Below are 25,347 nucleotides of genomic sequence, written 5' to 3' on the forward strand. Positions count from 1 at the left end.
ATAACTACAAACAATAACAATACAATAATGGCAATTGCTTGCTGAACTCCACTGGTTTTATAACAACTTGAAAATTAGGATTATTTATGGCTAGGGCAGTTATTTTATTATAAATACTGTGCCAAGTAACTGTAAATGAGATACCTCAATGTAACAAAATAAGTGAACTTCAAATAAATTACCAGCACTTCTCACTATCCATGCAGACTTAAAACCACAGTGACATCATTATTTACTGCTTTTGGGTTTAATTGTACAGCTTTATTCTTATGTTGTGAACTTCCTGGTATACTAATAAAAATAAAAATAAATCATTACGTATGCCATCAGACTGCTACATATCAGAAACGTGGGCAAGGTCTACACTTCAAAAAGGTTGCTAGAACACTATTTTGCTATAATTTTATGGCAAGCGTTTAGAGGATCATAACTTAGGAAACCTTTATCTTTGAAGAATGACATTATTTTCCATAAGACTGCCTTAACTTGGGGGCAGATTACCCAGTTTTACAGGGCCATATATATATGAGATAATGTGAGGAAAGTGACTGTAAGCAGCGAATTGTATACTCCAGTTTTATAGCAGTAACTGTATATGTGTTCATTTTATATCAGTAAATCAGCACTGACTAAATAAACTAAAACCCAACAGGCTTAATCCAAACTAAGGCATCCATATGTCCCACTGAAATGAATTTTGTTAGCCTTAACTAAATAAAATATGGAAACTAGCTGCAGACAATGTTGACCACAGGGCTGCTATCAGGGCAATTGGTATTTTAAAGTTAGTTCTAAATGTGGTTTATTACATTTTACTATTTTTAATGAGTTCATTTTTCTTTCTTTGTCTCTTATAGTGATGTATTAAAAATGCTGTAAGCCGCCTTGAATTCCAACTTGAGAGAATGGCAGAACAGAAATACAAACACTAAATAAATAAATAAATAAATACCCCACTGATTTTCAATGGTTACTGTATAAGGGTTTAGGATGTAGTGAAAGTGCCTGGCACTGCCCTGATATACAAATTTTTGGTAACATTACTTGGCTGGTGAAATGAAGACTTCAAAGGGAGGCTGCATTTCATTCTTGCATTGTTTCAGAAAGGGGGAATGAGGCAAGTTCACCTTTAATTGAATCCCCCCCCCCCATCCCTATTCCTAATAGCTCCTAGTTTGCCTTTGGAAAGCTCCATTGTGTTAATTATAATTGTTAAATGTACATTGAAATGGAAAATAACTCTGTAATCAGTGTGTATATATATTGTGAAGCATGGAATGGAAATTTCCATTGAAGCTTAAAGTACAGCTGAGAAGAGAACCTAACAGTTAACAGTTAAGCAGAACTGTATCTTTGTGACTAAGTCACAAGGGTGTTTAAATCACATGAAAAGGATGCAACTGCAAGTCTATGCATATGCTAATCAGTAGGTCTCCATATTTGGTGAGGTGAGTTTTTGTACTAAAGCCATTACAGAGAATGGAAGTGCTAATTTCTCTTCTCTGGGAAAACAGCCTCCGGGTAAATGGAGTCTGTTTGGAAAAGAGGCAGAGCTTTGATTGTTAGTTCTGGGTGGAAGATATTCATAATCTAATATATTTTGCCTATCCTGGGATCACCATAAAATCTATCTGAATGTAACTTTATTTGGTTCAAGTTGCTTTGGAGTAAAGTTCTTTAATAAAGCTTTGGTACCCTATTTTTGAACTGGATAATTTTTTATTTCAAAGTCTTGTTTTCACTCATCCAATTTGCTTCCATATGTGCAATATTAATAACCTTCATACACACAGGTCTCAAAACAGGGCATTCCGGGGCAGGGCACAGGTAGGACAGAGAGGGACATGTAACAACTCGATCCACCGATCCTCTGTTCCCACGAGAGGCCTCAAGATCAGGCTCACTAATTATGTCATATTGGAGATGGCATAGTTAATTTCCCCATCACTGAATCCAGTGGGGCAAGATATCTTTTTAAAGAACCACAGAAAAGGAACAACATATATATATATATGGTTATGAAGTTATTGCTTCATTACTTTGTTTCAAATTTTTAACATTAATCATTAGTGTATGACCTACTGAATAAAACCTCAAAAAGACTATGAATGACAGCAGTTCCCTTGCTGTCCAGGCAGGCACATTATGTGACCCATAAAAGCAGCAAAATAACCAGACTGTACAACGGTGATGGGATAAAATCCACAAACCGCATGTTTATGAAATGGATCAGCTGGGTTTGGATCGCTCCAAACTTATACCATGGGAGTCAGCCAGTGTTGAAACTTGCCGTGGTGCAAGCCAAGCAAGCCAGGTCTCACTGGGGAACCAGGGTGCAGATTCCAACCTGATACCGAACCCACCTTTGGGTTTGCCGTGGTCAATCCTCCCCATGGGCCCCTTATAGGGGCCTCCCTATACTATGTTGATCCTGCCCAATGCCATTTCTGCCACCATACAAAGCAACGTCCTTCCGCCTCACAAAGGAAGGCCATAATTTCACTGAGGGAAAGGCGAAAAACTCCAAAACACTGCCAATCAGGTTAAAAGAAAAATAAAAATCATTTCTATCCCTGTCAACCAGCGACCTCAAAATTGCTCAGTGAAGGCTCTAACTTGAGGGTGGGCAGGCGGGAAGCTGTCAAAGCAAAATGGCTCCGAGCTCCAGTGTTTTGCTGAAGTCTATGGACTATAGTGCCGCCAGGCAAAGGCGTCCTGCGCTTATAGGGCACAGAATGGGGCTTCTTTTTTAAAAAGGGGGGGGGAAGGTCTCATCAACACTCATGAGCTTATGTGTCTAAAGTCACAAACCTACAAAGCGTGTTCTCCTTCATAGGGAGCATGTGTTGCGGTGGGGTCTGAACAGCCCCCCCCCCCGTTGCTAGCAGGTGACCATCCGCAGTGATTGGGCAGTTGGGTTACTGGGCAAATTTAGGTGTTGCCATTTAGGGGGACAGACCAAAGGTTATAAAATCAAGCCACGCAGCACTGACTGGGCTCTTTTGCTACGTGCATCAGATCACCCGCCCACCCTCCCTAATCTAGGGCTATTGCGTTGACCTTGCTATGCCTGTCATGGGGTCGTCTGCTTTTGGGGCAGGGACCTGGTAGGAATTTTGTCCATCTAGCTGATTGGCTGGTACCATTTGGTTTTTGCCTACTGCGTAGCAAATCGTCACAGCTTGTAAGTTTGCGGTTAGGCATTGGTTAAAAAATTGGTTGGTGGAGGGGTAAGTGCCTGCCCCTCCAATGCTGCTGTGGAAAGGGAATTCCGTTAAAGGAATCCAGGGCCTTGCCATTGTTTCGTCCATACCCCTGAATGGGGCTTAGGGCTGCGCAAGCCCCCGGGAGCATGTGGGAGGGGGATGAGGGTCTGGTGCCCGGCTCCATGCTCTCCCCAATATTGTTTTCCCTTATTGGCTTTTACTGGAATCCAGAAGTCAGTTCTGTCCCTGGGCGTGGGGACAGATAGTCATAACCAACCTAAGCAACCACTCACATTTATGCATTTTAATAAAGCTGTGGCCAAAATTATGGCAAAAACCTTAAACAAAAATATTGTGTGAATTGTGAATTATTTAGGGGTGGCTTGGGGGACCTCGACACGCAATTAATATTTTGTCATCTTACTGTCCCAATGAGAATAGTATGTTAGTACTGATCTTCATTAAGCAATTATGGCCAAATAATCCTTTTGATGGTAAATAGTACTGCTGCAGTCAAAACCACAGTTACAAGTTATATCAATTATAAGTTATATCAATTACAAGTTATATCAGTTATGTCAATCCAGTCATAGAGGGGAGCAGCTGTTCCTGGCCCAAAAGGGACAAGAGGAAAATTTACAGAAGGTCTTGAAAAGGGAAAAGGGAATGTAAACAGACTACAAATATATGAAACCAGCAGGGATCTTGCCCTGTAGTCTAAAACTGCATGCTAATTTATTTTTTTTAAGTAAAAATAATGAAAGGCTGAAAGCATTCAACAGGACAAAGACACCTCCACCTTTAGAAATACTCCACAGAGACCACAGAGGGGGTCTGCTAATGTGTTTGAAATGATTCTGCCGTCTTAGATAATATTTAAGCAAGAGGGGGAAGAAAGATACCAGCATGCTATTTCTTAGTCAGATTGAAAAGAGATCCACTTCATTCTTGTCAGACAGAGAATGCATGTTGCTTTTGAATTGATTTGGAGTTGCTGTTTTTTTTAGTTAAAGAGGTAGTGATTAATAAAAATTTAAATTGTGAATGAATTGGTCTAGGCTAAAAGTATAATATTGGAGTAAAAACATTATTCATACTTCAAAATTCATCTCACAGACATGGCTTATCCCAAGGGCTAGCTATATTCAAAGCCAAATGTGTGTTTGTTTGTTTTTAATAGCTGAACCCGAGAAATCTGAAGCACCTTAGCAAATGCCAGCCTTAAGCGATCCAGGTATTCACCTGGTTTAACAAAACCATTTAAATGAACCTAGACCTGCATATAATTGCATAAGCCAGAAATTAAGAGCTAGACTTCAATTAAAGTAAAGTAGTAACTGTTTGTAATGGTTTCTTGCTATTTTTACCATCTTAAGACGATTGTGTAGCAGGTGATTAATAAATTAATTATAATAAAAATAATAAACTCTCAGGGACGCAGGTGGCACTGTGGGTAAAACCTCAGCGCCTAGAACTTGCCGATCGTATGGTCAGCGGTTCGAATCCCCACGGCGAGGTGAGCTCCCGTCGTTCAGTCCCAGCTCCTGCCCACCTAGCAGTTTGAAAGCACCCCTAAGTGCAAGTAGATAAATAGGTACCGCTTTATAGCGGGAAGGTAAACAGCGTTTCCCTGTGCTACGCTGGTGCTGGCTCGCCAGAGCAGCTTCATCACGCTGGCCACGTGACCCGGAAGTGTCTGCGGACAGCGCTGGCTCCCGGCCTATAGAGTGAGATGAGCGCACAACCCTAGAGTCTGGCAAGACTGGCCCGTACGGGCAGGGGTACCTTTACCTTTAGTAACTGTTTGTAATGGTTTCTTGCTTTTTTTTACCATCTTAAGACGATTGTGTAGCAGGTGCAGCAGGTGATTCATAAATTAATTATAATAAAAATAATAAACTCTCAGGGACGCGGGTGGCGCTGTGGGTAAAACCTCAGTGCCTAGGACTTGCCAATCGTATGGTCGGCGGTTCGAATCCCTGTGGCGGGGTGAGCTCCCATCTTTCGGTCCCAGCTCCTGCCCACCTAGCAGTTCGAAAGCACCCCTAAGTGCAAGCAGATAAATAGGTACCGCTTTACAGCGGGAAGGTAACGGCGTTTCCATGCGCTGCGCTGGTGCTGGCTCGCCAGAGCAGCTTCGTCACGCTGGCCACGTGACCCGGAAGTGTCTCTGGACAGCGCTGGCCCCCGGCCTCTTAAGTGAGATGAGCGCACAACCCTAGAGTCGGACACGACTGGCCCGTATGGGCAGGGGTACCTTTACCTAATAAACTCTCAGGTCTCTCCCACCTGCATCTTCATGCTACTTCATAATATTTTATTGTACTCACTGTGAAAATGTAGTATGAAATACGGACGCCACATGTCACATGTGAAATATGCCCCTTGTGTCTTTGCTTTTTCATGCAGTTTTTAAATAAATACAATGGGAAATAAGGGGGAAGGCAATTACTTATTTAAAAATGCTCACATTCATTTCAAAGTAGTAAGCAAGGTGGGGGAATAACATCTTGAGTGCAACTGTCAGATGTACTTGGATATCATGCCCCATAGAGGTGGCCCTAGGGCAAGAAATTTTGATCTCACATGCAAGCATTAATTCACATCTCTGAACTGGGAGTTTATCAGGTCAGAAATGGTGGACAATTGGGGCTATATTTTGATTTATTTCTAAAAAGTGGCTTCTAATATATTAGCAGCCTCGGCCTCCCTGACATTTTAAATATGCTCCAGCACCTGAATTGGAACATTCCATTTTGTCTGGGATGCTGAACTGAATTGAAGCTTAGAGAACCATAACTAAGTCATCCGTTGCTTCTAGTACATTAATAACTAACTTGTTTTACAAAGAGGTGAAGAAAATTCTGGAATATGCAGCTGTCTTCCTCAGTGCCTAATTCCAGATGCAATAAAGCTACTAAAATAAGTCTGCCAACTGATCTTCAACAGCCCTCGCAAACAAAATATGCATGCAAAGCAACACTTACACTCCACATCCATTAAACTTATCACCCATGATGCAAAAGAAAAGAAAACAGGATCCTTCTCATATTCTAGGTGCCATTGGCACCTTTTAGCTAGGAAAAACCGCCCCCTTTGGTACCTGAACCTATAAGATAAGCAAGCAATTATAATTGTGTGGGTCAGTTCACAGTATCATTCACAGACAGCTCACATGACAAACATGTGATTTTTGTGTCCGCCTCCCCCAAGAAATATGCAGTATTCATAGGTATCTGCTCAGTTCATTCAATGTAAGTGCAAATTTCAAATATACATTAATTCATCCAGATTAACCATCATAAATGTTGGCCCTCTCCAACCAAGTTTTTCTTTCCTTTTGTTAAAGTTTAGGATATTTCAACTTATGCTTGCAGAGTGCAGGAATGAGTTTCAAAGGAAAATGTAATAATATTTTCAGGGGGGAAAGATATGATTCTATTTGAAAAGAGTTCAAAAGGGGTTAAGGGATACATATTCTTCCTCAGCAGTCTGCATAAATAAATAGTATTCCTATTTAACTTTCTATTGTGGTTCACCTGCACCTAAATTTAGCTAAGTGATAACGCAGTCGGCGTATGAACACCCACTTGCTTTCAGCAAGTGGAATACAAAATCAATCAAATTATTAAATTAGATAATTTTGAAACCATTTCTGCAAAGCAGTAGATCCATCATTGTCTTGAGATGTGGTAGATAAAGGGCTGCAAAGCACTTTAAAAAGTCAAACAGAACACTGGTCAGAGAATTCATATTCCAAATTAAGAACAGCTGATTTATATCAGGAATTCAAATTAAATGAGTTCTGTCAAGGGAGAACTGCACCTTTGTAATGCTTCTTTCATATGCCTGACATTTGGAACAAAGCCTTTTGTACAGCTTCGATAGACCTTTTCATTATCTTTTTTAATAAAATAGCCCACAAATAAACATTTGCATAGGGATGCATAACAATTCATCCAATAAATTTTTAGGACTGAGCAATATTAATTTAATAGGGCTAAACAAAATTAATTTCCTACGTAGTGTCCCACAAGCAAAAAAGTGCAAGCAGGAACCAAAAAACAAAACAAAAAAAGGGGGGGAGGGACTCTGGTAATTATTCTAAGGAAGCATGGATTCCATCTGATTCTGTGAAAACAACATAGGTGACAAACTGAATTCCAGTTCATTACTCCAGTAATGAAACTGCCCATGCGTCTTTCAAGATTGGATTTTATCTTGCCATTATATTAAATTTGCACACATTGTGAAAATGGCCTTCTACCTAGAAGTCAAGCAACAGGGTTGAGGTGCTGTGTGTTCAGATGTCCCACATCAAATGTAGCCTACAGGCTACAACCATGCAATCAACTGTGCTCGGTGTGGTCATCAAAGGGCACAGCTAACACAGTGGCAATGATCACTCACACTTTACATTGTGGGTGCCCTTTGCGGGATCGCGCACGGTGCTACAGTTTCCAGGGAACTTAATGGCAAACAGGAACTGGCCTGCCTCTCAGTGTTATTATTTGGAGGTTCACGCCCAGCCTCAGTAGTCAAGTTTCATTGCTGGGAGGTGGGGCCAGTCCCATTTACATATAGTGGGTGGAGCCGACAGTAGCCAGGCAGTTGGCTCAGGAGATTCACCCACCCTACCATCCCTTTTGCTTCCTGTTTAGCAGGCACGGCTATGGTCTTTGACTGGTTGCTGTTGAAGGACCGGGAAGAAATTTCCTGCATTGGCAGGTTTTGTCTTCCCCATAGCAATTTGTCACAACTTTGGCAGTTTATGGCCTTGGGTGGAATCCTTTAGTCTTTTCTTCCCTATAATGGAGGGGTCCCCTCTTAAACGGGGTTATATAATGGGTGTCACTGGCCATACACTGAAAACTACCCTGTCAGTGAACTACCCTGCGTGTGGGGGTATGGGCTTGGCTGCCTGCGTACACCTACGTCTCACAGTACACCCCCATATCCCATTTACCCTGATGAGTCCCAGTTCCCCCCGGATGGGGGGCTGGGAGGGATACACACCCAGGGCCTAAGTCAAGGGCTTCCAACATTCGGAAGTTTAATAAAGTTGTGGCCTAATTTTAATTCCATGACACGTTGTCAGACTCTTTATTCCTTTCTTGTGATCCCTGGGGGCTGGGGCTGTCGCAGCCTGGTCACACAAATATCAGAGGTGAGGCCAGAAGTACAATCTGGTCCTGCTTGAAACAATGAATCCCCTAAATGTGAGCAACACATGAATAGAGCTTAGATGTTTGAAGGATCTAATCTTCAACCACACACACCCATGCCTATACCACCAACATAGCACTTTCAACATTGCATTGCAGTAGGTATGGTTTTCTTTAATTGCCCTAGAGCTTAATAATAAACACGAGTTATTAATATTTTTAATAATGCGAAACAAATGAAGCAATCTCTTCAACAATTGCTCAGAAATAAGGAGCTAATATGAAAAGAAGTTCAGAATAAGTTTCCTGTCTTTAAACTATTTTTTTTAAGAACAAATTAAATTGCAAAACAAGGTTGTGAAGAAAAAAATACTCTTGAGGATCAGCAACACTCGTTCAAATTATATATACTGGAGCCAGTTAACTGCAATTCTTGGCGGGAAGTAGATATTCAAAAGCAAGTAAAAAGGTCAGTATGTTCAGTGCAACATGAAATGGATTTGCTGGTAGCTATGTATTTCAGATCCTTGAAAGTCTATTATGCATGTCTTACTTCCTCATCTCAAACCTGAAAAATAATTGAAGTTTATCTAAGAACAATTAAAACCCTTCAAGTGCAAATATTTGTAATTGCTCTGTAATTCAGCACATCTCAGGCCAGTGTGCAGTTTGTGTGAACGGTTTGGTTTGCACAATGCGCAAAGCCAAACCTTAGCCTAGTGAGACTATGCAAATCAGTGGGCTCCCAGAGAGGAGCTTGTAGATCCTTTGATCCTCCTTAATCCTTTTTGCTATTGCATCACATTGAGCTAAACTATGGTTTGGCTAAGCATGCTGCCTGAACCAAGACTGCAATGGCTGCACACAGGTGAGTCCAGGTGCACACTCACAACAAGACTTGTGGTTTAACTCTCCTCACTAATCATGAACCGTAACCAAGAACAAACTTTGGGCAACAGATCACGATTAGCAAAGAAAGAATTTAACCATAGGGCCAGCAAAGAGGGCCAGGGAGGAGCAAAAAGTGGTTGCAAGCTCTTCTCCAGGAGCCCAAACAGTCTAAGGTTTAGCTTAGCATATTCTGCAAACTGGGTCAGTGTGGTGAAGCCATTTCAATGTGTCACTTCAGTTTCAAAGTGGACTAAGAATTCAGTAATCCATGCAACATGAACACCAAAAGCAAGACTGCAAAATCCCCTGGCCTTCAGCTGCTCTAAAATTATGTAACTGGCAGCTAAGCCTTTATGTCGTAATACCAATTCTGTATAGAGATGCTAAAAAACTGAGGCAGATTTGTGTGTTTATAATAAAAAAGGGTTAACTGTCCTATGGTGACTTTAAAGCAACTTTCTAAAAAAAAAAAAATGGACCATCATCTATAGATAAACATATGTACTAATAGCTTAAAGGAAACATGACTGGAGTCCAATAATGAGCAGGGGAAACCCAGATTCTGTCCCAAATTCCACTATGTTAACCACCCAGTGAATGCTGAGCAGATTCCCAAAGCCACTGATTCTGTAGCAGAGTGACCTAATTTACAACTGCAAAACATTTCATGTAGTATCATGCATTTTATAAAACAATCCAATTTTCAAGGAATCCCCCCAAAAAGATTTAATATTCTGTTGCAATGGAAGTATTTTAAAAGTAATTTGAGTTATTAACCAGACCAAATGATAAATACATCAAAACAAAATATAAGCTCTGATGCAAGCATGTGTGTTCCCCTGAAACATCTAAGCTGCAATGCTAAGCAGCAGGATTTACACATCAGAAAATATAATTAGGATTATTATTATTATTGCCCCATGGCTGCTATCTTTACTGCCAAAGACATCAGAAAGATTTGTGCCTTCACACAAACTTAAGCAAATTATTTCTTGTGCAATAATATCAGCTGCATTTCAACCTAACTACCTTCTTTAATTAGTTGGTGAATTGAGAGCCACACTCAATTGGTTAAAACATCCACAACTGTCACAGAGCGAGCCGGCCAGTAAATCACACAGTTGGAAGTTGGAGTTAACTCTTTATTAGCAAAAACACTATCTTCACAGACTTGGCTGAGTGTCAGACCTAATGGGCACAGCAGCTCATTCCCTGTAGGAATTACCGTATTTTTTTGCTCCATAAGACGCACCAGACCATGAGACACACCTAGTTTTTAGAGGAGGAAAGTGGGAAAGCCCTGTTGGGGGGAGGGAATCAGCTCACAGTTGTGCAGCTTCTTTTGCAAAGGGGGAAAACCCCATTTTTTTGAGGATCATCTCAAAGTTGTTGAGCTTACTTTGCACAGGGAAAAAATCCTGTTTTTATGGGGTTCAACTCACAGTTCTGCAGCTTCTTTAGGAAAGGAAAGGGAGCCATTTCTACAGTTTCCAGACAGATAATCTAATCAGCCAGTCAAATGTCGCTGGGAAAACAAACAGCCTCCATCTGCAGAACATTCAACAATGGAGGCCTGGGCAAGGGGGTGGGGCCAGAAAGGGAGCCAGTGATTGACCACATTCGCTCCATAAGATGCACAGACATTTCCCCTTACTTTTCAGGAGCAAAAAAAGTGTGTCTTATGGAGCGAAAAATACGGTACTCCATGAAATCAGTTGCCAAGACTAAAGGTCCCTGCCTCCTCCAAGCCATCCTTGTCTCCTCCTCTCCCTGTCTTCTTCCTCTTCTCCCTCTGATCGCTCCTTGTTGTCCCACCACCACCACCAAAGCCTCCTTTGGTGGTTCCCCACTGGTTCCTCCTATCATTCCTGTGTCCAACCAGTCCATGACAACAACCCATTTATAATATAATAATTTACACAATTCTAGGTGACTTTAGCTTTGCCCCCCTCTCCTTTTGCATCCCCCATGTGCTATCAATTGGATGAATGAAATGAAAGCATGTGACCACCTACCCACACACCTTGGCAGAGGTGCACTCCATACACGGCGGCCGCCACCCAGGCACGCAAGCTTGTCCGCACCTTCCAAGCGATATCCAGGGAAGCAAGAAAACGTTAAGGAATCTCCGACGCCAAAATGAAATCCTATTCTTCGACTGAAGGCAGGAACACCAGGGTCATCACAGGGTTCCAGGTCATATTCTTCAGACAATAAATCAAAAGCCAAGAAAAAAGATGAAAGTTCCAATTTTTTTAAAAAAAATTAAGCAGGATTAACTACACAATATCAACATACATTCGCACCTTGGAAGTCGAACGGAATCCATTCTGGAAGTCCGTTCTACTTCCAAAACTTCCAAAAACCAAATAGCGGCTTCTGATTGGCTGCAGGAAGCTGCTAGATGCTACAGCACCTGGGACTTGGTTAGACTGGTAAAGAAAAAGTGATTTATGTGTTGTATGTGTGATACAACATTGTGCCACCAGATGGCGATGTGGAGTCCCGCTTTTCTCTACCTGTTTTCCCTGTTTAAATTTACAGCGCTTTAAACTGAAACACTTCTTTTATGTGTCTAGATCCAGCCCTGGTGTAGTGCTTCACAGGGTAGCTACTGTTGCATCAGCACCTGGATTGCAGCCAATTTTTTGCAGGGAGGGAAACGATGAGATTTATGGTTTGGCATTAGCAAAGGAGGCCAACACTTCGCTCTAGGAACTACTGTGATTAAATAATAGCTTGCAGGAACTTTCTTAAAGACAAGTATTAGGAGCATTCAAATTATCTTGATAAATATCAGTTAAGTCAGACACCATATGGGGGGGGTGCACACACAATATTCATCAAGACCTTCATATATATATGAAAATCCTATTTTAGTACCACTGATAAATAATGAATGTAACCAGTAATTCAATATGTGAATTAATTTGCATGTGAAGACTCATCTTACAGCATATAGGCACTGCAGCCTTTGAATGTGAAGTCCAGTGTGAAGTCAAAGTAACCCCTGCAGAATATATATATATTTTTACCCCTGCAGAGGTATTGAAGAATAAACCTAGCAGTACAGTGCCTTTCTAGTAAAAGAAAAAAGTTTTTTAATGAAGTCGAACAGAACAAGGAGAGCCTATAGAGAGAGGGTAAGGAATGCAAAGGTTTAGCTTTGCATGCTTAATGCAGCACTCTCTATTTGTGAAATACATTTCTACCCCCTCTGTCAGTGCAGATTTTACTGCCACTTTAATAACCTGCTGTCTCAGCTCATATTCAATTCAATACCATCTCCTTTCAGCAAACTGCCCATTTTGCGGAATAACATTCCTTTTCCTCTAAAACCAAGGACACAGCTTCTAAACTGTGTCTGCACATTGGTATTATAAACCAGGCTAAACAGGCAGGTTGTGCTTATAAATTTGTTGAACTTAAGCAGAGTTTGGTTTCGTTAGTGCCCAGAGGAGAGACCACTATGGAAACCTATGTCCACATTGGGCTCGTTAGAGGAAAGGTGGGATTATTAGGCAATTGATAAATGAACAGCCACAGCCCAATTCAGGTATTCATTTCCCTCACATGGTAACAATCATGCAGGCGGGTGCAGGCACAATAAACCACTGAACCAGGTAGCAAGTTCTGGGGGCTATTGCATTCATGCCCTATTTTTGAGTTTCCCAGATTAATCAGGTTGGCTGATACACAGGACATAGTGAACCCTGGTTCAGATTCAGTAGGACTACCCCTAACTACAACAATCTTAGGATAAGGTCACACATTATGAGCCCTTCACCTTCACTTCAGTGTTCAACTTCTGCTATTAGGTATTTGGCCAATGCAGTAACAGTGGAGGAATATATGTGAGATTGTCCCCCAAATTTCTTCTTCCCGTTTTTGCACATAGTAAAATCACAGGAGAAAATTTGCCGAATGTTCTCAGGCTTGGAGGTGAGTGGGAAGATTGCCCCAAAAAGAAAGAAAATGATCTGCTGTTCTGACTGTTAAATAAGGCTAAACTTTCCACGTGAACTGCACCTTTTCCAAGAAGTTCCTGTTGTGTTTGACCTGAAACACTCTTATCATTAATATCTGGTCTGTTTGGTATCATTAACTGACATTTAAAGACTTAATACAATTACTTCTAGAAGCTAGATAATATTTCAAATCAAAACAAATCATTTACGATTGATTTGTGCATAATGCCAGAATTGCTCCGTTCGTGCTTTCTTGGAAGGATCTTGCACTCAGATCAACCAAGTGGAAACCAGAACCAAGAATCGTGCAGTTAGGGACTTGTAATGTAGCTCTTCCTTACTACTTGTGCATGGTTTTAGAATCTCCAAAAGACCAAAGACATTAATAGTAGTAAACAGTAGCTGCTGCTAGCCAATTTACTGCACAATACTGTGCATGTATACAAGACAACGAGTCCTATTATGTCTAATGAATCCTTACTTGCAGTTAATCATGCACAGGACTGAAGTTTAAGGTTACAAAAAGACAAGTACCAAGTACACTTTGAATACGTATTATATAATTCCAATGTTTGGTTGGTTTTCAGCTACTACTGAGTTGCATCCCATATTGTATAAACTACTGACGACTCACAAAACAGATCTTTCCTTTCTTCCCTTCTTCTTTAGATCCTCATATATTCCCTGAAAATCCTCTACAGGGTACCAGGGAGGTTATCAAACATGGTAGGCTATGTTGTCTGAGGTGGGTAGGGGAATCTCCTGACAACAGGTGGGGGAATCTTCTAGTGCTATTCATTATGACTGTTTTAGTTAATAATATAAATATAAAACATTTCCAAATAATCTATCAAAGCCCATGCCTTTACCTGAAAATGTTATATTAAAGCCTTCGTAGGAAATGGAAAAATCAGAAATAAACCGAAGTTGTGCCGTGAAGTTTCCAAAGAGTCCAGCTTTGATGGTAGGAGGCAAAATGGACCCTGTTAATCTGGCCACAGGTTCTGTGAAGCTTCCATCTTCAGTGATGAGCAAATAGTCATGGGAGCTCTCCAGGTGAAAGGTGTGGAAGATCAGTTGTACTCCTTGAAAAATGGAAAGAGAACAATATTTTGCTTTTTGAGTAAAGGATGGATGACAAAAATGTCATGCTTACCTGGAATCTGATCTCCTGAGCAGAACCACTGGCAACCTGAGTCAGCTAAAGGCTCAGGCTTCACTACCAGGTGTCTTGTTTTGTTTTGCTTTTGTCACCCAGGGTGAATATGCATCCAGTTCTCAACTCTCTTACATATAACACTGTTGTAAGCCTTCAAGCAGGTGTATTCATAAGTGAGTGGCCCTGAGCATATGCTTGTACGCAAGATCAGTGTAACTACAATCCTGCTGTGCTTGGTTCAATTCTGAAGGCTGTTACCCAAACTACCACCATTTCCCCAGGGTCCAGAAACCTATCCCCTGGTACAGGGGAAGCAAGGAAACTGAGTGGAAGGAGAAGCTACATTAGAACTGCTCAATGAACTATTGTGGAAGCTCTAGGGGAAGGTTTCCCACAGTGTGGTACCACAATGCATCAATGACCACATTATAGCAAGGCTAGCCAATGTGGTGCCCTCTGGTTGTTGTTGGACTACAGCTCCCATCATCCCTGACCATTGGTCATGCAGTAGGGGCCGAAGGGAGGTTTAATCAGACAACATCTAGGAGGGCACCACATTGGCTATGCCTTCATTATAGTATGAGAACCAAGTGAATAATGAAGACACAGGCAGTAGAATGTAAACTACAGCAGGTTGTGAAAAGGTTCCGAGCACAATTCAAAGTGTTGGTGCTAACCTTGAAAGCCCTAAATGGCCTTGGCCCAGTATACCTGAAGGAGCATCTCCACCCCCATCGTTCAGCTCGGACTGAGATCCAGCTCCGAGGACCTTCTGGCAGTTCCCTCATGCAAGAAGTGAGGTTACAGGGAACCAGGCAGAAGGCCTTCGTGGTAGTGGTGCCCACCCTGTGGAATGCCCTCCCATCAGATGTCAAGGAAATAAACAAGTATCTGATATTTGGAAGACATCTGAAAGCAGCCCTGTTTAGGCAAGTTTTTAATGTCTAATGCTGTATTTTGTTTTTAATATTCGGTTGGGAGCCACCCAGAGTGGCTGGGGCAAACCCAGCCAGATGGGTGTGGTATAAATAATAAATTATTATTGTTATTGTTATTGTTATTATTGGAAAGAGCTCAAGCTCAAGAACTTATACAAACAACTTCTCCTGATCTGGGGTCACGTTGTTCACACAATGGTTTTTCACAAGCAGGTCAGAAACAGACCCTTCTTAGTAGAAGACTCATTCCATTAGTAGAATGGCACCTTTAGATCCAAGCGTGTGTGTGTGTGTGTGTGTGTGTATTCGTTTGTGTACATATAATACGAAGGTTAACAAAGACAGAGCCATCCCAAACTTGGTGCACATGTTGCACATTCTGGCTACGTTGTAACAAATATAATTATATCCTTGTCACACATATGATGACCTTCAACACTGTCTATAATTCATACAATATTATAAACTACAATTTTGCTATTCTCTGATGCATACACTATATAGCTAAAGCTTTCCTGTTTCAGAACTCTTTGTGCTTGTTTTCTTAAAGTCCTTGCTTTTGACCCTAAACAACTACATAAGAATTCTCATTTCTAAAATAGTATAGGGAATGAAAAAGTGGGGAGGGAGAGAGAAAGTACAAAGAAGGACTGCGAAAAAGAAAGAAGTGTATCTCAAAGGTCGACAACCAGAGGAGGAAAAAAAAATCCATTAATTTTAATTCTCTGCTTTTAAAATCCTATTTCATCATTTCAGTGCTTGGAGTTATCTAAACACCCATACTGTTCTATTTAAATAAAATGCCACACTTGTTCAAAAATATATTAAAGCAGTAACAGAATCCAGTGAAGAAAACCAGGAATTATTTTCCAAACAGAAGTACTATAATCGCAAGACAGGTGAGCATTAATGAAGAAAGCTAACATTTTAATTACCAGTACTGGCTGGCATTTAGTGATATCAACAGATGGGATCACTTGACAGTATATAAATTTTTAAAAAGCAATGCAGATATTATTTTGATAGATTTTAGAAGTGACAAATATTGACACATGAAAATGACAAATATTACTCTCATATTATGTGCTTTCAAGGACATTTACAACCAACTTTCTTCGTTGATCCCAACTCAAAACAGATTGTCACTGCTCTGGGTCTCTGCTGGGGGCAAGTCTGTCCCACCCCTCATTCAGGATGGAATGGGAACATGTGGGGAAGACATGACTACATCCCAGCACAGGGTTGCGGCCAACAGTGGAATGGGCAGCACACCTATTTTAGACGGTGTTGCTGCCTCTGCAACCAGCACAACAACTCACCCACCAACCCTGTGCAGTGATAAGGGATTAGCTAGTTGTCCTTTCCAGTGGTGAGGAGGAATTTTAGAGGCAGTTTCTAATTCCCAAGTGGGGGCATCATTTTTACATATTCCTTACTGTGTTGTTGACTATGGCAAAGCTATATTGATTTGGTTGACTGGCTTTGCCAATTGTTTCATTTGGTCATTGCTTCACAGGCAGTGTGAACACCCAAGAATATAATCTAAGGTACCCTGATAAGCACCCTGAGGCACTTGGAAGCTGATGGTCCATTTGATCAATCTACCTCTCAGTGCTGGAGAACTCAAGTTGTGTAAGAAGGGTGCAGTACCTGGGTCTTGGAAGCTTTACCCAACTGAATGTTGGCCAGAGGGGGTGGAGCTTCAGGTTATACACTGAGACTTGCCAACTCCAACACAGAGTCAAGATAATAACTCTCTCTCTCTCTCACACACACACACACACAAACTCTTTATCTTTTTATTAAGCCTATATGGGAGAAGAGGATGGGTTCCCTTACTTTAATTTTTTTTAAAATCTATCTTCAGGAGGCATTTTAAACAGATATACCCTGCAATGTTCTCTTACCCTTGCCATGAGAAACTTCGATTGTCCATGTGCAGTTTAAAGAATTTGGATAAAAATCAGGAAAGCCTGGTGACAAAATGGTTCCACTTCTCCCATGAATATAGCCACCACACAGAGCTGTACAAAAGAAAGAAATATTAGTAATAAAATAATTACTGATGCTCTGCTTGACCCATTTTTTAAAAATTGAGGAGCATTATTAGGCCCATTAACTTCCTGGGGCCACAAACAAATGCTAACCAACACTGTTACCAATTCAGCTAAAACACACACACACACAACAGCATGTTGTTTATGTTTTACAAATAATAGGTCCCTGCTGAAATAGAAAAGTTGTAAACATCATCAGAGCAAATGAACTGATTAGGAGCAGGCAGTAGTAATAAGACTGAAATGCATATACATCTGTATTAAGGTCTACTCAGAATTGCCAGTGAGTGCTTCATCTCCTTGGCAACCTGAGAGATAGTAAAGAATCTGACAAGACTGTGTCTAAAAAGAGATAATAAAAGAAAACTAGAATATGTGGGTTTTACATTTTAGAGAGGGTAGATTATGCAGAGCACTGATGAGGAAGGCTGTCAAACGTAGCGTCTAGCCAGAAAATGCTGTTCTGGTGGATGGGGTAGGGTGCAAGATTAACTGGGAGAAAGAACCTATGTTCAAATATATACCAAAAGGTATCAAACATAAAATTAGCATACACAGAGACAATAATATAGATCCCTATATTTTCAGATCCTCGGGCCAATCACAAGGATAGTACAATATGTAGAAACGGGTGTCTTTAGAAATTTCTTTATTTTTCTTTGATCTAGGTTTGAGAGCTAAAAAAACTGCATTATTAAGCTGTTATACTGATTCTGTTCACACACACCCTAAAATTAATAATTCAGGGTGGGTTGTTCAGCAGATTTATCACATGTCTCTTCTTTTGTTTTTAAGGGAAAAAGAGATACACATTTCCCCCTGCAGACATACTAATTCTTTTAAAACCAAAACCCTGTGAAGATTAGAAGGCTGCTAGGACACTAAAAGAATACTTTCCATGGAATTCAGATTGTTCTGATTTGCATGAGACATGAGTTGTATTGTGTATATGGGTAAATTACACTGTGTTTGCAAAATTAGATTGCTGTATGTGCCCCATAACTTGCTTTGGTGTGCCTTTAACTTGCCTTTTCCTGCATCTTTCCATTTTCAATACATTAAATATCTGACAATCAGCATTATATGTTGGCATATCTTTTCAGCTTTTGATTGACACGACCCAACTTTCTCAAGTAAAGAAGCAATTGTAGTGTGAGAAAAATACACAATAAAATTCCACTTTTAGCATGCTGGGGGCTGTGAGGGGAATGGTTGGATTATGGCTGGCACGTCATTCTCAATTTGAACTCTGACCTTAAACTAGAAAAATGTAGGGGTACTTTAATGGGGATTGATTTCAGAAAAGAATAGTGTACCCATACATATTCGCTCTCTTTCCCCCGTCTTACTCCCCTCCTCCCTCTTTAGCAAAATGCCCCAACTATGGGCAAGAAAGAGGGGCTCATCCCCCAGTTCTGCAATTCATAACCAAATGTCACCACTGGGAAATGGAAGAATGGGGTTATAACTTCAGTACAGGCTCTGCCTCACATCTTTCTGACTCTGTGCTGAGGCTACTGAAACATGCTTCTGTCTGTAAATTCTTCATGACCAAAACAAAGCAGGCACTGCCACTCTCTCACTATCTCTGTCTCTGCTTGTGTGTGTGTGTGTGTGTGTAGGGAGGGAGGAAGAGAGGAGATTGCAATCACTGTAGGTTTTAACTAGAAGCATTTGAAAGAGCAGGGTGCTGAGATTAAAGAAACAGAACATTCTAAATTATACAAACTTAGAAGATCTCATAATAAATACAGCCGTGATTTTCAGAACAGCTATAAAGTATGTTAAACAATAAAACATAGCAATCCCATGAGCCATAAATAAAGCAGAAGAAAAATGCAATGTGTCAATAAAACTATCTCAAGAACTATGCCACAGTGTAGTTCAGCACTCTGAGCAACATCAGCCCAAGCAGAAACTTTATGATTGAAATCTATATACCTGAAGAAGCACCATGAAAACTGCAATTTTTAGATATTCTGCAAAGTAGAATCACTCTTAGTCCTATCTTATTCATAATAAAATGCTTCATAATACTTCAGGTGGAAGTATTTTACAATATTCAGACAATAAAGAAAAGCCCATTTTGGTCTGTAGTATGTGATGGTTCTCCTGATTCTGTAAGATAATTTTCAAGTTGGTTGGTTCTACAAGATAGCTTTCAAGTTGGTTTTATTACTGTGTTCCGTAGGAATATGTGGTTCACTGACGAGAAGATCATTAATGACAGGTTCATCATTACTTATCTTCTTCTGCAATATGTTATGTATTCTAGCGTGTGAATACATTTTTTTGCTGTTGTGATTTGTAACCATATCAGTCTTTCCAGACTTTATTGGAGACCTCTCTAGGGAAATTCAAAGGTTTTTAGGAGTTATTCTAAGTCTGGAAAGAAGATCGGCCCGGGGCTCACTCTGGTCACAGTTTCTCAAAATCTTGCATCACCTGCTCTCCACCCAAGCGATGTGTACAAACATTATTATTGTTATTATTTATTGAATTTATATACTGCCTACATGGGAGGTAAAATATGCACAAAGTGCTTACATATTAGTAAAAATTACTATTAAAATGCACCATATTAGGGGAAATTGCTTTGCAACTATGTGTCTTTGGGGAACAATTGCATAGGGAAAAAATGTGTGTACTAGGAGAAATATGCACTAAAATATGCACTGGTGAATTTTTTTGAGAATTTTTTTTTACAGAGTAAAAACAGATGTGGAAATGTGAAGATCTCAATTTAAGATGGGAAAAATGAGAAACTGAAAGAAACTGAAAGCGACAGATCTGCCTATCCTTATCTCCAAGTCTTGGAAAGGACTTTCTTTAATAATATTCTAGCATAAAATGAACACTTCCCGTAGGTTTAGTGTTTCCCATCAGAGTGCTAGAATGGAGGAAGTTGGACCAGCAAAGCATTTCTCTCTTAGAGGTTTCGTGTCCTATGCTGAGCTAGACACACTTAGCGCAAAGGTATATTTTCTGCTTTGGAATGTGTCCCAGAAAACCATACATTCATGGGAGCAGAGGAGTAGATATGATAAAGCGAAGAGGAGTTTCAGGAAAGAGAGTAGTGAATAATGCAATTTCTTTCTGTGTCCCCCCCGCCCTTTTCCCTACATGAAAAGATGAGATATTACATCTTTTTAAATATAATTTATTTTGCAGAGGTCCAAGAGCAACTACTGCATAGTACGTACCATCGCAGCTAGGTAGTGCATGGTTCCACTGATGATTTCGTTCACACACAAGTGGTTCATCATCACTCAGAGTGTAACCTGGATCACAGCTAAAAGTGACTGTAGATCGGATGCTGAAGTTATTACCATGCCGATGGCCATTCACAGGAATACCTGGGTCAAGGCAGGAATCCGATTCCAGTGTAACACCTGGTCAGAGAAAGGGAAGGTGGACAAATATTAGAAGTTCACTGCAGAAGAGCAAATTATGTTGAGCTAAAACTAAAAAGAGAGAGAAAGCACTGAGTTTATAGAGGTTGGAAGCAACCCTTTAAAAAAGAGAGAGAAATGTGAGCAAGATAATTTTGTTACAAGTTATTTAAATAATCCATGCTTCAAAAAGAAGGATACAAAAATGTAATACGAGCAAGTAAGGAGAGGAATTTGACAAGGATATTAAGTAACGACATTGGATAGATGTCGTGATCATTTACTTTCCATTGCCCCCCGCGTTGTCTTTCTATATATTTGTACTTTATCTTCTACACAGGGAATGCTAATAAAGACGGTTCTTCCATGGTGTACTCTGCATGCTGTAACCTCCCTTTCTTCCCAGTTGAGACATCAGAGTACCATCAGGAGCTAAGCAGGCTTTGACCTCTGGAGAAAGAGGTGTAATATTTCTGGAATCACTAATGAACGAGAATTGGGACAGGCAAATGTGACCTGTGTGTGGCTTGTCTCTTAGAAGCAGCTTTCCTCCAAATGCACAAAACTCCAGTCAGGACCAACCTACGTGACCTATTGTAGAGGATGACAGATGTTGTAGTCCAAAACACATGCAGGGAACTATGTTGGCTATACCTGATTTAAATATTCTCCCAGCCATTTGGGTATTAAACTTTTCTAAAAAGCACTGGAATGCCTCTGAACATTGTATGGTGCCAACTGTGTGCATCTGAAGTTATGGTTTAGTACTTGGATTAGAGTACCACTGCTGTCACTGAAATAGTTCTCTTTCCTGGTTATGGAATTATTTTTCCCTCCAGGTGAAATAACTTTTAGCCCCTTCAAATAGCTGTAACTTAGTTTCCATTCCTCAAAAAGTGCTGATGCCTCTCTAAGTGCCAATCTCTGTAAAGCCACATGGTAGTTTATTTAAAGCTTAGTATTACTGAAAAGCATAGATAGCAATCTTTGAAATGATACCCTGCCTAAGCTTTCGTTCTGAAGAGTTGTGTCAATAGTGGCACAATGTTTTCAGCTTTTCATGGTGCAGTGGGTGGCTATTTTGAATCTCAGATGTTTAGCAGTGATAACTGATTCTCATCACAACTGGATCAAGCTTTTGAGTGCTGGATAGGAAAAAGTTATTCAAATATGCCTATGTCAGTAGCACAAAAGAGGAAGCAGTGCAGCTTCTCCAGAAGAAACCTGTTGTGGACCTGAAATATCTGAATAATTACTGGACAGTCACTAGCAAATCTTTCCTTGGCAAATGGCTTAAGTGGGAGGTTGCTCTAAAACTTCAGACACAGTTGGGTGAGGCCTGAGTTACCAGTTCCATTTTAATCAGTTTTCAGGTGTGGATTTGGCACTGAAACTGCTTAAGTTGTCCCAGTAAACAACATATTTCAGGATAGAAAGATGGTGTGTAAGCCCCTTGATTTTCCTGGACAACTTGGAGGTTTTTTATACCATCCATTATAGTATCCTACTGAACTGGTTTGCCGTTTAGGTGGTTCATTTCCTACTTCATTTCAGAAGATGGTGCTGGAAGACTTTTATTTGACTCTAGCAGCTATGTGATAGAGTCCCACATCTTTTTTTGTTGTTCCCCTCTTGTATTTAAACATCTGCATGAGACTGGTGAATGAGGTCAAACGGAGGTCTGAGGTGAGGTGTCACGATTATGCTGACAGCGCCTGCTTTTATCTTCTTTTCATAAAAGTAATGCAGGAATTGCACTAAACCACACAACTACTGCATTATGTGAATTTATAGTAATGGGCTCAAAGAGAGCCAATAAACTGGAGCCCAGTCCAGACAAAACAGAGATCCCATTGGTGGATGAAGGGTGGTTTATGTACCAGGCTTCATGGGTTTCAAAGCTTGTATTCAAATGTGCCTCCCTATACACTATGATGTTCAATGGAGGAGGCCCATGTCATCTGAGGTTGAGTGACTACAGGGGAAAATGCTTGCTCGGTGGTGGCACCTCAACTATGGAATGCATTGCAGGCGGTGGCAGGGGATGGGGGTCTCCTGCTAACATATCAAATAATATTTTGCATCATTTATAAATGTGCTATCATTGCAGTATTTCCAGCACAAAGTCAAGACACACCTCTCCACCAAGACTTTCAGATGAGTGGATATTTTCCTTCCTCTTCTACTGTTGGACTCCTGTTTTGCTGCTTTTACAATTTTGTTTAGTTTTGCAGTTTAATTTACTGTTTTTAATGAACTGAATTTTGCTTTAAATTGTGGTTTTAATGTAACCTGCCCTGGGACCATTTGGTGGAGGTTGGGCTATAATAAATAAATAACCATATGCACATTGCTATCACGTTGCCCTGGTGTCTGTTTTCAATTCTGCTGACTGCTTTTATGTTGCTCTTTTTGTATTGTAATGTCTTAATATTGCTGTAATGCTTTGGTTTACGGTGATTTTAACTTTTTTTCTAAGCAACCATGGGAACTGTTGGAAGGCTATGATATAAACTACTTAAATAAATAAAAAATACACATAGATACTAAAGCCAGTTCACTTTGCACAATATAGAAATACATTTTCATACATAATTTCTCAAAGTATCCTCCTCCCACCTCTTTCTAAACAAATGGTAACCTTTGAAATTTCACTGCAAATGTAACAAGTTAGCGACGATTGAAAATAATTAGCAATGATTCATTTGCAGTAGTGAAGTAAAAGAATGTGCATCTTAAAAACTGCAGGGCGCCTCTCACTGAATAACTACAGCCTTTCTCAAGACAAATGCAATAAAGAATAAGAGTTTAATGTTGAGAAAGACAGCATGGCACCACTGCAAGGGCACTATGTCTTCATTTCAGCACAGTCTCCACTTCTATTGCCAGTATTCTGTACGTCTGAGACACAACCCATTCCCTGTTACATAAAATCCACTCCATGTTTCTCCCTTCACCTCCCTTCTAGTCTGTCTCCAGCAGGAAAAAGGTAATGTTCTTATTGGTTAAAATTGGGAAGGCAGCCAACCTATTTCTGATTTACCTATTTTTAAATAGAATTTTAAATAGAAAAGTTTTTTTTTCCCCTTTGTCTAAGATAACCTGACATGAGCCAAGGGAAACCACCCTCATTTGCAACCAATAAATTTGAGGGGTTCTTCCTTGAAGCATGTTTCTGTGGGCAGGGTGGTTGTGAAGACCACCTGCATCACTGCACTCCAGATCACTGAAGGATCCCTGCACTCCATAGAGCCCTGTAGGAGCACTGTTTGATACTTCTCTAGAGAGGCAAATATTGTAGTATTTGCTATGGCAGCAAAAGTGGAAACCTTCTACAGCTAGCTGGCAGGCCACTGGAGGGTGGCACATATTGGTGATGATAATGGCAGTGGCAGGCCGGCCTATGAGTGCTGCATGGAGAGCATGATGTGCCACTCCTCTCAAGCCACCGGCTATCCCACGCAGCTCATTGTGGCTCATGGCAGAGCTGAGTGTGATTCTCTTCCAGAACTGTAGAGAAACAGCATTCTGTAAACTCCACTTTTCAATCCTAAATTTTCATTTTGTTAGCATGCTTGTTATAAATGGGGAAAGATGAATGCTCTAGTCATTTAAGCGCTAACAATGAAACTACTATCTACTTGTTAATAATGCATAAGGATACAATTGCTGCAATACATCCATATTGGAATGAATATTGGAAATTACCGTGCATGACTCTAGCACTACTTATGACAACAGAAATATGAAATACTCTACTAGACTAGTTCTATATTATTATGATCACAATCAATATATTTTCCCCTAAAGAATTATAGAGTATGAGAAACCTCTTATATGCTTTGGGAATAAATTCACACTTGAAACCTTCACCACTGTGGGATTTTATTTTACTTGCATTTTCATCTTTCAAAAATTGTAAGCAGGTTCTGACATCATAACCATAGAACGACTTCATAAAAGTCTGCTTCCTGGTTCATGGAAACTACCATGATGTTCAACTCTCGTAATCTTATTTTGTTTCTAAATCAGAATCAAAGTCCCAGTTTAAACTGTGGCTTCTGATTTTGCTTTGGAGGCAAGTTATAGGTTGGTGTAACGATAATTTGTCCCAATTCAGATATCAACAATTACTGTGAACCAGGAAGCAAAGCAAGCAATCTGTGCCCTCTTAACCATTTAATGACTGCAAAACCTATTGCAGGCATCTAGTTAGTTATACCAAATCAGAGAACAGAGGCATGCATCATAATGCAAGCAGAACTCTTGGAAATGAGACTTATTCCACTCTGCACACAAATAAAGAATGCCATGTTCCAATGTGAGGCACTCCCATGCTCACAGTGAAATTCTGGATTGGGGTAAATGTTTTGATTTATTTTTTAATACACACCTGCAGCAATGTATGATAATAGTTTTTTTAAAATAGTTTTTTATGTTGAAAAGTGCAATTCCGACATGTCTACTCAAAGGTATGTCCCATTGAGTTCAATAGAGCTTACTCTCAGACAATACTATAGGATTGCACACTCAATGTATAATAAGTGGTGCATACCTGATTCCATAAGTAC

The 25,347-nt window shown here is 40.3% G+C and overlaps 1 protein-coding gene across 5 annotated transcripts in view; it reads right to left on the reverse strand.

The window, feature by feature from the left end:
- CSMD1 (CUB and Sushi multiple domains 1) overlaps nt 1-25,347 on the reverse strand; it is a 920,428-nt gene that overhangs the window by 194,432 nt on the left and 700,649 nt on the right. For all 5 annotated transcript variants that reach the window (XM_083431289.1, XM_083431288.1, XM_083431290.1 and 2 more), the window contains 4 exons: nt 20,588-20,776; nt 17,235-17,351; nt 14,100-14,315; nt 11,278-11,466 (listed from right to left, as the gene is read on the reverse strand). In XM_083431289.1, coding sequence (XP_083287415.1) covers nt 11,278-11,466; nt 14,100-14,315; nt 17,235-17,351; nt 20,588-20,776 — 711 coding nt within the window. The remainder of the gene's footprint in view (nt 1-11,277; nt 11,467-14,099; nt 14,316-17,234; nt 17,352-20,587; nt 20,777-25,347) is intronic.

The sequence above is a fragment of the Podarcis tiliguerta genome (genome assembly GCF_965153285.1).
Source record: "Podarcis tiliguerta genome assembly, chromosome: 3".
In the NCBI taxonomy this organism is placed as follows: Eukaryota; Metazoa; Chordata; class Lepidosauria; order Squamata; family Lacertidae; genus Podarcis; species Podarcis tiliguerta.